General features: G+C 36.0%; 1 protein-coding gene across 1 annotated transcript; it reads right to left on the minus strand.

Moving 5' to 3' along the window:
• Positions 1 to 741: 741 nt before the first annotated feature.
• On the minus strand, positions 742 to 3,426 carry LOC149833092 (TMV resistance protein N-like). Its single transcript, XM_090014899.1, has 3 exons — positions 2,806 to 3,426; positions 1,667 to 1,960; positions 742 to 1,577 (listed from the first exon to the last, which is right to left on the minus strand). Exons 1-3 carry the CDS (start codon positions 3,151 to 3,153, stop codon positions 969 to 971), a joined length of 1,251 nt encoding a protein of 416 aa, XP_089871025.1. The 5' UTR covers positions 3,154 to 3,426; the 3' UTR covers positions 742 to 968.
• Between the last annotated feature and the right edge of the window lie 11,395 nt (positions 3,427 to 14,821).

The following is a 14,821-nucleotide window of genomic DNA, read 5'->3' on the forward strand; positions in this document are numbered from 1 at the left end:
CCGTTTGTGGGTTATAAAACGTGGTTAGCACTGGGGTTACAGGGATATACGAAGTTGCCTGACTCTTCAGTTTTCTCTCTCCCTGCTTCTATCTCTCTCACTCTCTTACGTTTCTCAGAAAAGGGGTTTTCCTGCTAGAGCGGTTCTGAGAGGTTGTTTTTGAAGAACGATCTACCGTCAAAGTGCACCGATCTGGATTGTCGAGGCTATTGTATCCTGAGGGAAGGACGTCAGACCCTATTTACACCGTATGTGGGGGCAAATCTTCTCTAAAGAGAGTACTTTCATACACCTTGGCCTATTGCATAATATTAACATGTTGTTTTTATTATGTTTTATGCATCTATTTGATCATTTGCATTTGTCTGGATTTTGGTATAATGTGGAAACCGACATGTTTGCTCCTGGTTTATGTTTTGATCGCTTGTTAATCATGATTATTGTGTTAATTCCTATTTTGAATTATATCATGATGTTGATTGTGAAACGAATTGATCTGAAATTTATTAGAAATTTAAATTAGCTTGTCTGATCTGTCAGCTATTAAAATTCTACTTAACTGCATGACTATGACTATAAATTGCCAATACTGAAAGGTCTAGGTAATGCTCTGATCCAAGAAAGGATTGATATTGCTATACTGAAAGTTCAATTAATGGGCTACAAATTGTCATTCCCCATTCAGACTGCCTGTTGGATTGTAATGAGTTCTTTTGCCAAGAAAAGAGTGATTGCAGCGCGTGGAACAGTATGCTTATGTCTATTTTATTGCATTGAGAAAGGTGATGAAAAAGATATGTTACATATAGTTGAATGAATCGCTAAGCAGACAGCTTAAGATTAGCACAAAAAATTTGTGATACCACAATATCAGATGAAGTCTGACTTTGGTCAGCGATTCACTCAATTAGATATGTTTTTTTTACCATTATTTAGAGCTGTCAAAAACTAAATAATGTCACAGCTTATCAGCTCGAGAACATCATAGGTTGCTGGAACATGAATTGAACTTCTAAAGATTTCAGATTTTCAAGGCCAGCAACGTCCACGAGCTTTTCGCAATCACTTAGAGAAAATTTCTTCAATTCTTTTAGGTTTGAAACGTCTGAAATCGTTGTCATAGAAGAACAGCCTTCAACTCTGAGACTGACTATAGAAGAGGGTAGCCGAGGGAGAGACAGGAGTCTCCCACAACCGCTTACGTCGAGGTCTCGTAAGCGGGAAAGGTCCCCAATGGAATCGGGTAGTTCCTTTAAGTTGGAACATCTGGACAAACGTAGCTTAGAGAGGTTTTTCAGTTCCCCTAATCCTTTTGGCAAAGCAGAAATCGACAGCCGGCTTAACTCGAGGGTTGCAAGGGAGCTCAATTTGCAAATGCTTGAGAGGTCATTTACTCGTTCGCAGAACTCGATAGTTAGCGATTCCAGCTTGTTAAGATTCTCAATCGATTCATCAACTCGGAGATACTTGCAGCCAGTAAGATTCAGTATCTCTAGGCATGGCGTAAGAGCAAAATCAGGAGATATGAAGAGTAGATCACAAAAAGAGAGTTCCAGGACCTTCAATCTCTCGAAAACCTGCAGATCAATGGATTCAGAGATAAATGCTATGAGTTATCATACATGGTTATTAATCTCATTAATTTGTTTTAGCTATTGCGACTAACCGTCTTAGTTGATCGTAGCACTCTTCGGAGCCCTGAGCAATACCGTAGTTGGAGAACAGCAAGTTCCTCGGGATGGCATTCATCATCATCACATAGCACGGACTCCATGGAACAATTTCTTGCAAACAACCATCTTAGTTTCCTAGGCAGCTGCACTAATCCACTTCCGAAATTGCAGAAGTCTATAAGGAGCATCCTGAGGTTGTCAAAAGCAGCAAAGGCGTTACTTCTCAAACGCTCCATGCTGCTGTTGGAAACGAGAAGGACGGCCTGGATGTTGTTGTTCTCCGTTTCCTAATAAAAAAGAGAGGCAAACAAGACAGCTAAAACACAAGTGGCCTTCAAGGTAAATGGGAACAACGTATATATTAAGGGTGGAGGAACCTCCTTGACTCAATTTCATCAGTTGACTCAACCAACAAAATATGCTGATTTATAAAAATAAGGCAAGAGCTGGGTCCCTAAATGGAATTTCTCTTATAAAAATTAAAACTCGATGGCATTACTCCTATCCAAACTCAACAGGTGCTTGACTCATATAAGCTCGTTAGTTATTAAAAAAAAAACATATTTTACAATTTTTTTTTAATCCTATTTCTTCTAGCTTTAATTCGGGCTCATTATGAGCTAAAACTCAGTTTTGGCTCGCCACAAGAATGAGCCACGCTTGAACACTTAACGCTCGGCTTTGTCACCTCGTTTACCAGCCCTACCCCCAGCTTGAACATAACAAAATGTGTTCATTTAGACTTTCGACTAAGCCCAAACTGAAAAAAAAAAAAACGAGGGAGTCCACTAATTGCTTTGAGTCATTCAATTGGTCATCTATTCCCAAACAAGAATTGCTGACACCAAGCTTAGAGAGAGTCTAATCACAATTAAGACTTGAGTTACCAAGTTATTTCAGGCTCTGTTTGGGAAGTGGTAGCTACAGCTAGGATGGAAATTAACGCATCTGCTAAAAGCATGGTCAAACTACCTTGGTGGTGGTGGATGTTTGGAAACTGATAGCTGGGATGAGAGTTTCTGAATTAGAGTGGAACTGAGGCCAATTCTTGATTTGGCCTGCCCAATGTGTGTGGCACAAGTATTGACAGAAATGAAAACAAGTCAAGAATGGAAAATATTATTTCTCTTACCTCATTGTACTTCAAGACATTTAACACTTCATTACATTCCCAAAGTCTGCTGCGCTTTCGAAGGTCCGAAATGCTTTCTTGTCGAACGATCTCTCTTCCCATATCTCGGATTTGGTCATGCATTTTATAGTAACCATTATTTCCAATGCTAATGAGAGACTTGTGCTGGAGAAATTCAATAGCAACCTTTGGGGAATATCCACAGGCATCCCACATATAAATTGCACTTTCTATATCTCGAATACTGCTGAAATTAAAGCACGCAATGTCCAAGAATATACATTGTGCTTCATCATCTAATCCTTCATAACTGATTTTCGATCTTTCCTGAATGTCGTTGGGCTGCATTCTTTTCAACTTCTGCAACGATTCTTGCCAATCACCTTTAGCCTCTAGACTGAAAAAATGTGACCCAAATACAAGAGGGGCATCGGTCGTTCGCCTTTCAGCAATAATGTCCGACGACGACTGTCACCGGAGAAGGAGGTGATAGAGGGGGGTTTGGTTGAGACAGAGAAAACAAAAGAGGGAGAGAACTTAAAACGATGGTCGAAGCAGGACTGGGCTTGAATATAGTAGAGTAGAGGGAGGTGGTTTCTTTCAAGCTTGGCAAAAATATATCGTGTGTAAATTGGGACAATCCAAAAGCCTTAAATAGACCATCTTCTTCTTCCAACAAAATCTTCCACTTACTCCCTACGAGTAAAAAATTGGCAAGGACCTCCACTTGGTAGTCAAGACTTGAGAGGCCTCTACCGACCTACGTCATATTCTCTTAATCGGTGAAAGATAAGTTGTACCTTGTTAGGCACGCACGCATTGACCTTGTCCCACTATTTTCATTTTCACTATATAAAAAAAAGAGAGAGACCGGGTCAAGAATCTAAACTAAGTATGTACAAATACATAGTAAAAAAATTAAAACAATGAATTCTAACAATATGATTCATTGATATGCTAATTAAAAAAATATAAAACCCTTAAAATTCTAATCAAAATCAAGCAATTATTCAAAACATCATGTTTGGTATTGATTGGAATTAAAAAAGAACAAAATGCTTAATTAAATATTCATGCCATTTAAGAAACTAAATAAAAAATTAAATTCTAAAAAAATCAGGCATTCATTAAAAGAATATTGTTTAATGATATATATAAAAAATATCACAAAAAACCAAAAAATTATAAATATACATTTGCTATCATTTTGGAAAAATGCTAACCAATACCCTAGTTTCTGAAAATTTCATGGATTTATGTTCATTTAAAAAAACAAAATCTCTAATATTCTAACTAAAATAAAGTATTCATTACATACCTAATTACTAATTAAAAAATATATAAAAACCTTATCAAATTCCCAAATCTGAGATACGAAGTACACGCATTGACCTTCAGCTGAGCTGTCAGAAAGCAACGTATAACCAACCAAATTCCCAAATCTGAGATGAAAACTCTTATTCAAATAAAACTCATAAAAATATAACTAAGGATAAGTATTCATTGTTGACAAATATGATGGATTTTAATCATTTTCATTTTATTATTAATCTTATCAAAATTTTGTTTTGATCATTTAAAATTAAGACATATTACTATATAGAGTCGGGCGTAGTGTTAGACGCTCTTAACTTTCGACACTCATCAAATTGGTGCTGGCCATCTGATTTTAAGTGAAACCCTAAGATTTAAAAATGGCAAGGAACTGCTGACATAATCTATACTCTAGGTGAAAGATACGGAGTACACTTATTGACGGTGTCTCAATACTTTCATTTTCACAGCACGACGCATGTAGAGAGAGACAGAGAGAGTTGAAAATAAATAAAAAAAATATCAGTGTCTTTTCTTTTCAACATTCATCCCTTATCACCTGAGCTGTCTGAAAGCAACGTATAACTAACCATATTCAAATAAAACTCATATTCAAATAATTAAGGGTAAGTATTCATTGTTGACAAATATGATGAATTTAATCATTTTCATTTTATTATTAATCTTATCAAAATAATGTCCGACGCCGACTGTCATCGGAGGAGGTAAGTTTGGTTGAGAGAGAAAACAAAAGAGGGAGAGAAAACTTAAATGATGGGCGAAGTTCCTTGTTGGGCGAATCTTGTTTAATGGTATATATAAAAAAATATCACAAAAACCAAAAAATTGTAAAATAACTATTTGCAACATTTGGAAAAATGCTGACCAATACCCTAATCTCTGAAAATTTCATGGATTTATGCTCATTAAAAAAACAAAATCTCTAATATTCTAATTAAAATGAAAATGAAGTATTCATCACATACATAATAGCTAATTAAAAAATATATAAAAAGCTTAAAACCTTAATTAAACATTTATGATATTTTGAAAAACTAAAAAAATAAAAACCCTAACAAGCATCATACATACATCATGCTGAAAAAAGCAAATAAAACCCTTAAAATCAAAACATTCATGCTATTATCATATAATTCTCAAGAAAAGAACACAAAGAAATTAAACCCCTAATTAAACATTTATATCATTAAAAAAAACAAATGAAAAAAGGCCCAAAAATTATTATACAAAAAATGTGACCATTTTCTTACCCAATTTGGACCATCGTGCCATTAATAAATTGGGTCAATCCAAAAGCCTTAGAGAGACAATTTTCTTCTTACCATTTAATGGGCATGTGTACCCTCTTCCAACAAAATCCTTGACATGTTCTGATCCTTTCATTTTCTCCATATTTTCTAACCTAATTTGGACCATCATGCTATTAATAAATTTGAGCTGCCAGCTATTTAAAATGAGAAATATTACACAAATCCCTACAAGTCAAAATTGGCAGGGACCTCCATGGGCATGACCCCACTTGGTAGTCAAGATTTGAGAGGCCTCTATCAACCTACATCATATCGTCTCAATTGGTGAAAGATAAGTTGTACCTTGTCGGGCACACATTGACCTTGTCGCAATACATTCATTTTCACTGTATATATCTATATAGGGTCCGAGCCAAGAATCTAAACTAAGTATACGCAAATACACCCAAAAAAAAATTTAAACCATGGATTTTAACAATATGATTCATAGATATGCTAATTAAAAAAATACAAACCCTTAAAATTCTAATCAAAATCAAACACTTATTCAAAACATCATGTTTAATATTGATTGGAATAAAAAAAGACAAAAATGCTTAATTAAATATTCATGCCATTTAAGAAACTAAATAAAAATTTAAAATCTAAAAAAATCAAGCATTCGTTAATAGAATATTCTTTAATGATATATATAAAAAAATATCACAAAAAACCAAAAAATTATAAATAAACATTTGCATCATTTGGAAAAATGCTAACCAATACCCTAATCTCTGAAAATTTCATGGATTTATGTTCATTATAAAAAACAAAATCTATAATATTCTAACTAAAATAAAGTATTCATTAAATACCTAATTGCTAATTAAAAAATATATAAAAACCTTAATTAAACATTTATGCTATTTTGAAAAACTAAAAAAAAAAAACCCTAACAAGCATCATACATAATGCTAAAAAAACAAATAAAACCCTTAAAATCAAAACATTCATGCTATTATCATATAATTCTCAAAAAAAAGAACACCAAAAAAATTAAACCCCTAATTAAACATTTATATCATTAAAAAAAGCAAAGAAAAAAAAAGCAAAAAAATTTAATATACAAAAAATGGAACAATTTTCTAACCCAATTTGGACCATCATGCCATTATTAGGGATGGCAGTGGGGCGGGGCGGGGGACAAGGTCTCCACCCCCGCCCCGCCTCAAGATTAGAACTTCCATCCCTGGGGATGGATTTTAAACTCCACCCCCGCCTTCATCCTTGTTTCATGTCCTCCATCCCCAGTTCAAACAGGGATGAGGCGAGGCGGGGCAGGGCTATTGCGGGGAAAAGTGGTGGGGACGGGGCGCGCCAGGGCTATTGCGGGGAAAAGTGGTGGGGACGGGGCAGGGCAGGGATGATGCAGGGATGGGGCAGGGCGGGGCGGGGTGGGGAAAAGTGTACGTCCATCCCCGAACGGGGATGGATTTTAACCTTCATCCCCGCCTCCATCTCCGTTTCATACCCTTCATCCCCGGTCCAAATGAGGCGAGGCGGGGCGGGGTGGGGAAAAGTGTACGTCCATCCCCGAACGGGGATGGATTTTAACCTTCATCCCCGCCTCCATCTCCGTTTCATACCCTTCATCCCCGGTCCAAATGAGGCGGGGCGGGGCTTCGCTTTCCCCCGGTCCACTGCCATCCCTAGCCATTAAAAACCGGATCAATCCAAAAGCTTTAAACAGATCATTTTCTTCTTACCATTTAATGGGCATGTGCACCCTCTTCCAACAAAATCCCGACATGTTATAATCCTTTCATTTACTCCATATTTTCTAACCCAATTTGGACCATCATGCCATTAATAAATTTGAGTTGCCAGCTATTTAAAATGAGAAATATTATAGAAATCCCTACGAGTCAAAAATGGTAGGGACCTCCAAGGGCTTGGCATGACTTGGTAGTCAAGACTTGAGAGGCCTCAACCAACCTATGTCATATCATCTCAATTGGTGAAAGATAAGTTGCACCTTGTCAGACACGCATTGACCTTGTCCCAATACTTTTATTTTCACAATATATATATATATATATATATATATATATATATATATATATATATATATATATATATATATATTGGCAGAGCCAAGAATCTAAACTAAGTATACGCAACTACAAAGTAAAAAAAATCAAAACCGTGGATTCTAACAATATGATTCATAGACATGTTAATTACAAAAATATAAAACCCTTAAAATTATAATCAAAATCAAGCAATTATTCAAAACATCATGTTTAATATTGATTGGAATAAAAAAGAACAAAATGCTTAATTAAATATTCATGCCATTTAGGAAACTAAATAAAAAATTAAATTCTAAAAAAATTGAGCATTCATTAATAGAATCTTGTTTAATGATATATATAAAAAAATATCACAAAAAAACAAAAAAATGTAAATAAACGTTTGCATCATTTGGAAAAAATGCTAACCAATACCCTAATCTCTGAAAATTTCATAGATTTATGTTCATTAAAAAAAATCTCTAATATTCTAACTAAAATAAAGTATTCATTACATACCTAATTGCTAATTAAAAAATATATAAAAACCTTAAAACTTTAATTAAACATTTATGCTATTTAGAAAAACCAAAAAAACAAAAACCTTAACAAGCATCATTCATCATGCTAAAAAAAGCAAATAAAACCCTTAAAATCAAAACATTCAGGCTATTATCATATAATTCTTAACAAAAAAAATACAAAAAAAATCCAAACCCCTAATTAAACATTTATATCATTAAAAAAAGTCTAAATCAATACCTTAATTCTTAAAAAAATAATAAATTTATTTCAACTGAAAATAAAAAAACTAATTGTCAACCAAAGGAATAGAGACCGAGAGGGGTGGGTATGTACTTGTCACACTCGGCTCAGGGTCACCCTAACCCATAGTTGGCCCACTAGGTGACTCAGCAAAATATCGTTTAATTGGGACTCATGATTCGACAAGACTCAGCGAGTCAATGCCAAGTCTTCCGATTTTACTTCAGATGAAAAACTTGAACTATTCTTTAAAACCTCACCACTCATATGAGTTTCACTGGTTTATGCCAAGCTTTCACTATTTTTTGACATCTTTCATTTTTATTTTTGAGGTTAGTCCAGGTCCTAACCCTGCCTTCTCAAATACTTCAAATAAGAGAAAAAAAGGATATAAACAACCCAAACAATGAACTCAAACTAATTGGCCACTTGATTCAATCAAATGGTGAGTCAAGTGATCAAGCTTTGAAAAGTAGGTCCCAAAGACCTCATTGATTTTAGAAATTGCATAGAAATTAGTTGGGAGTGGGGTCACTTCAAAAGTCTTGGTCACAGTTTGGTGGTTCTCGTATGTTATCAGGATTGTGATATTGGGCACAATTTTCCTAAGGTTCAAATTATAAGGTAGGAAATGTCTTTCTCACTTATCTTGGTCTATTTGACTTAGAGAAATTTCATTTATTGGAAGGAGTTGGGAAAATTGAACTAATGGAATTGGGAGGAGTTGTGGACTCCCTCTTTTGTTTGGAAGCATAATTAAACAACTCCTTTAAGGATTCAGGCTTGCAACTACTCCTGATTCCTGACTATGTTTGAAAACTCGTAGCATGGTATTTGAGTCGAGCTAGGATTTATAAATTAGTCCTAAGCTCGACCCGAAATGGGATGGGCTATAACCAGGCTCAGTAATATATATTTTCTATAATATATACACATATATATTATGTGTGCCACTCTTTCTTGGATTCTTGAAAGGAAAGATGGGTGTTTAACCATAAAAAATGAGATCTGTTTAACACCTTTTCCTCACACCCGTTACCTCGAGGACCAACCCCCTTTATTTATATATATATAAAATCACCCATTAAGACCCTTAAAAATATCATAGTTTTAGCCACTTTTGCTGGATATAAACCGGTAGATATGTCCACCTAAGAGTGTGTTTTGAGATCCGAGGGATATGCTCTAATCTGAGATTCGAAGACATGAGGTCCAACCCCCTAAGTCATATCTTAAATCCTTCTTTCTCTCCCTTTTATGTCACAAAGAAAGAATCTCAGATTTGTGGTGGCCTTTCTATTTGAAATTCTTCATTTGATATACCCGAGATCTGAGATTGGAGGGTATACCCAAACACCAAATTCATGACATTGAAACCAAACACTAGATCAAATTTGCAAAAAGTAATTGGAAAAGGATTTGTACAAACTAGCAATTGAAAAAGCATGAAAATGCCCATAACATGAGTTCAACTAAAATTGATAAAGAAGAGCTTGGAGTGAGTATGCTTAACAAGTTTATATATATAAGGACATGACTTACAATTTCAAAAATATTGAACTTGAGTACCAAACATGCAAGTAAAAGGAAGTGTTGGACAAAACATCAAATTGTCTACTTCATCAATTCCAAATTTTTTTGCACTCTTTAACAACACATAAGCACAACCGCCAATTGGTTTGGCATAGATTTAACACTTGAAATTAAGATTCTGTGTTAATCAAAGTTTTAAGAGAGTAGGGGAGACGAACTATCAAAAAAAGGAAAATTTTCAAAAAAGAAAAGTGGCGGAAACAACATGATATAAACTTCTATTATTCAAAGAAAAAAAAACCCAAAAAATTAATATACAAAAAACGTAACCCTAGGTCTGAAAATAAATCACAGGGTAATGCACCAAGCTATAGAATGAAATGGCTTTTGACTACTGTCTATCTAATAAGACTAGATGTTTTCGTTTTCTAATTTTAGGTAAACTTGTGAAACAACCATGAAGTGAAGCACGTATGCTTAAAGTAGTTCTAGTAGAAATGACTATAAATAAGGCAAGTAATCTATAGAAAAATACCAAACAACCAAATTTCTTTGCCATGAAACTGAAAATAGCTCAAATCTTTCGTTTAGTATTGTAGCTCCCCTAGTGGCTGGATCCAAATAAGGAGGAGCAAAACCTTTCACTTCTAGTCTCCCCATTCATTCATTCCATTCATTTCAACAAAACCTTTTATTCCTTGTTTAACTAAATATGAAAATATACATTCATTCCATTTAGATTTCATTCATTCTTCCTTCAACCTATGTTCCTATACATACATTTATTGCATTCAATAAAAAACCCACATGTGTTCTCAAATACATGCATTTGTTGCATTTAATAAAGAACCAACATGTGTTCCCAAATACATTTATTTTATTCATTCAACTAATGTTTTTAAATACATACATTTCATTATCAACAGTATCATAAATCCAAAATATGCATATTGAAGCAATATAACAATAATACGTGAGAGAGTATAAGAGTATGTGGGAGAGTATCATAGTATAAGATTTATGTACATGATAATTATTTACTTAACTTTGGGTATTACTAGAGGTTGGTCAGGATCATCAAGTGCACTATACAATACTTTTACATTGCTCTATTTCACTCATTGTGACCAATTGTTAATAAAAAAATACAACTTTTTTTCAAGACCTACATCACGGGCATCTTGCAATAATTCACTTATGCGAAAAGCTTCACATAATGCAATGCATGTCTTTTTTCATGCGTAAAAGGTCAAAACAATTGTACTGATGACCAAACACATAATCACGCATAAAATCCTTACCCCTATGTATAGGATCATGAAACTATTGCCCTATATGACCTCAAACTATATAGAAAAATGATCAACACCACTATAGTGAGTAAGTAAATAAGTTCTTGATTGGGGTTCATTATACTTCTGTAAATACAAATAAAATTATTGAAGTTTTAACATTAGTAACATGCACAAAATCTAAAAAGTATATATGAATAATATGCACCACTGTGAACATGTTAAACATGATTGAATAAACATGTATAACACGACAAAAATCAAATAAGAACAACATGATTGCAATAAACAAGTATACTGAATATGTAACAATGTTATAACATGCAACATTTCAATAAATAAATATTTAACATACACAATAAATATTGATCATTTAACAAAATAATAACACCAAAAAGTCAACATAAGTGTTGACTTATGCAAATGCATACCTAAACATTAGGAGACAATTTCAAGTTCAACCAATCAACCCGACATTGTGGATCCATGTTCTATAACAAAATTATGTTCTTAGGGACTATCATTAAGTCCAATGCTCTCATGCATGTATTTTCAGTAATCTCACCATTATTGAACATTTCTTTTAATATATCATTACACGATTTGGTCATCGTGCAGGAAGATTGATTGCTAATGGTCTTCACGTACTCAGAAATGTTGCCTAGCATTTTTAAGATTTGATCTTCAATACAGATTTAGTGCTTTCCTTTAGTTTAAAGCTAATTGGTGGTCTGTTTAAAGTTGCTAGCTTATGGGTTATTCATGGGTGTCTCATCACCTAAAAATTTTGGCTCCTTCCAAAAACCTCTAAGTAAACTTCGGAAACAGAGGCAATTCAAGTCATCGTGAACTCCAACCAGCATACACGAGAGGGTGTACATCCCACAGGCTGGTGTTCGGCAGTGTACGATGCTTCCGTACACCCGACTGCGCACCACGCGATGCTCAGTCCGGACCCCGAACATGCACTGTAGCTACAGTGCGTGATCGAGGTTCCTTAAAAAAGGTTGAAAAAATAGAATCGATCTTGAATTGGCCTCTTTTTTATCATCAGATGACGTGTAACTAAAAAATAAAAAATTTGTTTTAAGCCTCTTGAAAAACATTAAAAAACTTGAAATGAGACTTCATGCAGGAAGGATCTGACTATAAAGTCATTAAAAATTTGATCCAAGAACCAACATTCATTGAAGAAGCAAAATAGTTGAGGCTTTTGCTCGTACCATAAAGTCAAGTCTCACAAAGCCATTCACCCTCTTTCTGCCACTCTTTCACAACTGTATTGCTACTGGAATGAGCAGCAGTAGGATGGCTGGAATCTCAGGCTTTAAGCGCCACGCCTTCCCATGGAATTGCTGCAACTATTCCATTATATAAAAAAGCGAGCTTGCACGCCTTCTAGCACAAGTGGTAATTGCCTAGGTGTTACCTATGGGTATGTTTGGAAGTGACAATCTCATAAGAAAAGAATATTTTACATACGTAGGAGAACACCTATATATGAAAATATTTCTCTCCTTTGTGTCACATGAGAAAATCAGGTTGAAAAAATATAATAAATGTGATAATATTATATACCACTTGTTAAAACTCAAAATGTTTCTTGAGACATATCCGCAAACAATGGATGCGCACCAACCCCTTCCTTCTCTATTGTCCTAATTGGTGGGCAGCAACATGCTCAGAAGTTTCATCCATCCATTGTAAATGGTAGCGAAAATTTAATGATGGTCTCCCTATGCTCAACCTATCATTGATTGAGTTGGAGTAGTTCAAGAAGCGGGTCCCCCCCAAAAAGATACAAAGGCAGTTTCTGCAGAACCTAAGATGAGTAGCAGCAAAACAATGGACGCTACTGTAAGAGAGAGAGAGAGAGATTTCAACATAGCCACAAAAGGGGTCAACAGAGTTGAACTCAAAGAGAACAAAAGCATAGCAAAACAAACAGAAACAAGCGGCTCACGCCGAAGCCGCAAAACCAAAATTGTCTTGGGAAAACGAAGCAACACCAGCAAGAAAAGTAAGATTGGGAAGATGAATACACAGAATCGCGTAAACGTCCACTAAGATTTTGTGTGCAAGAAGATTAATATGAACCAGAGATTCTCAAAAAATGACATTGTTGCGCGCCATCCAAATGAACCATCAAGTGGTAAACAACCACGACCTCCAGATTAACCGCCACCGCATATTGCGCCAAAGGCAGACCGAACCCAAGATGAGGTCGAGCTCAAAGGACTCCTCTAGAACCAGGATCTCTGGTTGCTTCCAAGTCCTACAAAAGATCTCCACAAAAATAGGGCAAGACTAGAAGAGGTGGAAAGAAGATTCTTCAGCAGCATGACAAAGCACACAGCAGCACGGCAGCTGAAAGCCCCACCTCTTTAAGGTAGAGTGAGTTTGGACCTTATCGTGTAAGATTAACCAAGCCAGGAGCCGAGTTCGGGGAGAAGGCCCCTTCGCCCATAGAGCAGATTCGGGCATCCAAGGCGCCCCCAGTGGAAGCAATGATCTATAAACTTTGTTGGTCAGGAACTTCCCTGTAGGAGCAATAGCCCAATGCGCCCAGTTACCAATATCAGTTGGATCATCAAAATAGTCGCTGAAGATAGCTAAAGCCGACAACCATGATTGTCGCAGATGGAAAAATGCTCTAGGTCTTGAACGAAGGAAAACTGAAAGAAGAGAAGGAGGCCCATACTTAGAGGGAAGAAAACTAGCGTAAGGATTCTCCGACTGATGATCAAGCCAACATTGCTTAGAGACTAGGGCAATACTCCTGAGTCTGGGCTCAAGAACACCTAAATCGGCCATAGAATGCGGCAAAATCACCGAACGCCAGCCAACCAGGTGGCGCTTACCCTTGAGATGACACCCAGACCAAAGGAAGCCAGCCAGCAGACGCGTCAACTGCTTCTCTACACCCACAGGCATCAGAAACATGGACATGAAGAATTTCAGAATGGTCGAGAGAACGTGCTTCACTAAAGTTAGGCGACCAACGAACGAGAGATAAGAAGCTTGCCACGAGAGTAATTTGCGCTTAACTTTAAGAAGCGTCGGAGCCCAAGCCACAGAGGAAAGGTGCTTAACTTGTAACGACAAACCCAAGTACAACATAAGCAGCTCAGATGCAACACAATTAAAAATCTTCATCCCAACAGCTAACATAGAAGGTTGGACGTGAAACATAGAAAGGGAACACTTTTGGAGGGAGAGAGAGAGAGAGAGAGAGAGAGAGAGAGAGAGAGAGAGAGAGAGAGAGAGAGATGGAGAAAGGTAGTTGAGTGGCAGCTGACAGAGTGAGATACTTTGAGGTGGAGAGGTTGCCATAATGCAAAAAGAAAAATTTCGATTGGAAGAATTTCTCTACCCCTCTAGATGGAGGAAATTTTCCTATAAAAAATCTAAGTTTTTAGAAAAACTTTCCTTTCAGTAATTCTCTTGTTTGGAATAGATGAGAAAGTTTCAATTTTTTTTCTACTTTGACTTTTCCTATTATTTTCCTGCTTCAAAACGTCTCGTGTTTGACTCTCTATCCACATTAAGACAGAACAAGTTGCATAGGACAAACGTAACAGTGGTCCAATCCAGGACACACTTTCCAGTTTGTCCTGGACAAATTTTTTTTTAATGTACCGTCTCGACCCTTCCAGGGGGAGGGTCGGTACAAAGAAAACATCATGGCATGCATCCTGTGGATGCACGAAACACCGTGGACATGTGTCTAGTGTTTGGTAGCAGGCACGTGACATGCATCTGTGGCGTTCTGTGCAAAAAATGGCTTCAG

This window comes from Nuphar pumila, chromosome 7 (genome assembly GCF_984573655.1).
Source record: "Nuphar pumila chromosome 7, dmNupPumi1.hap1.1, whole genome shotgun sequence".
Taxonomy (NCBI): domain Eukaryota; kingdom Viridiplantae; phylum Streptophyta; class Magnoliopsida; order Nymphaeales; family Nymphaeaceae; genus Nuphar; species Nuphar pumila.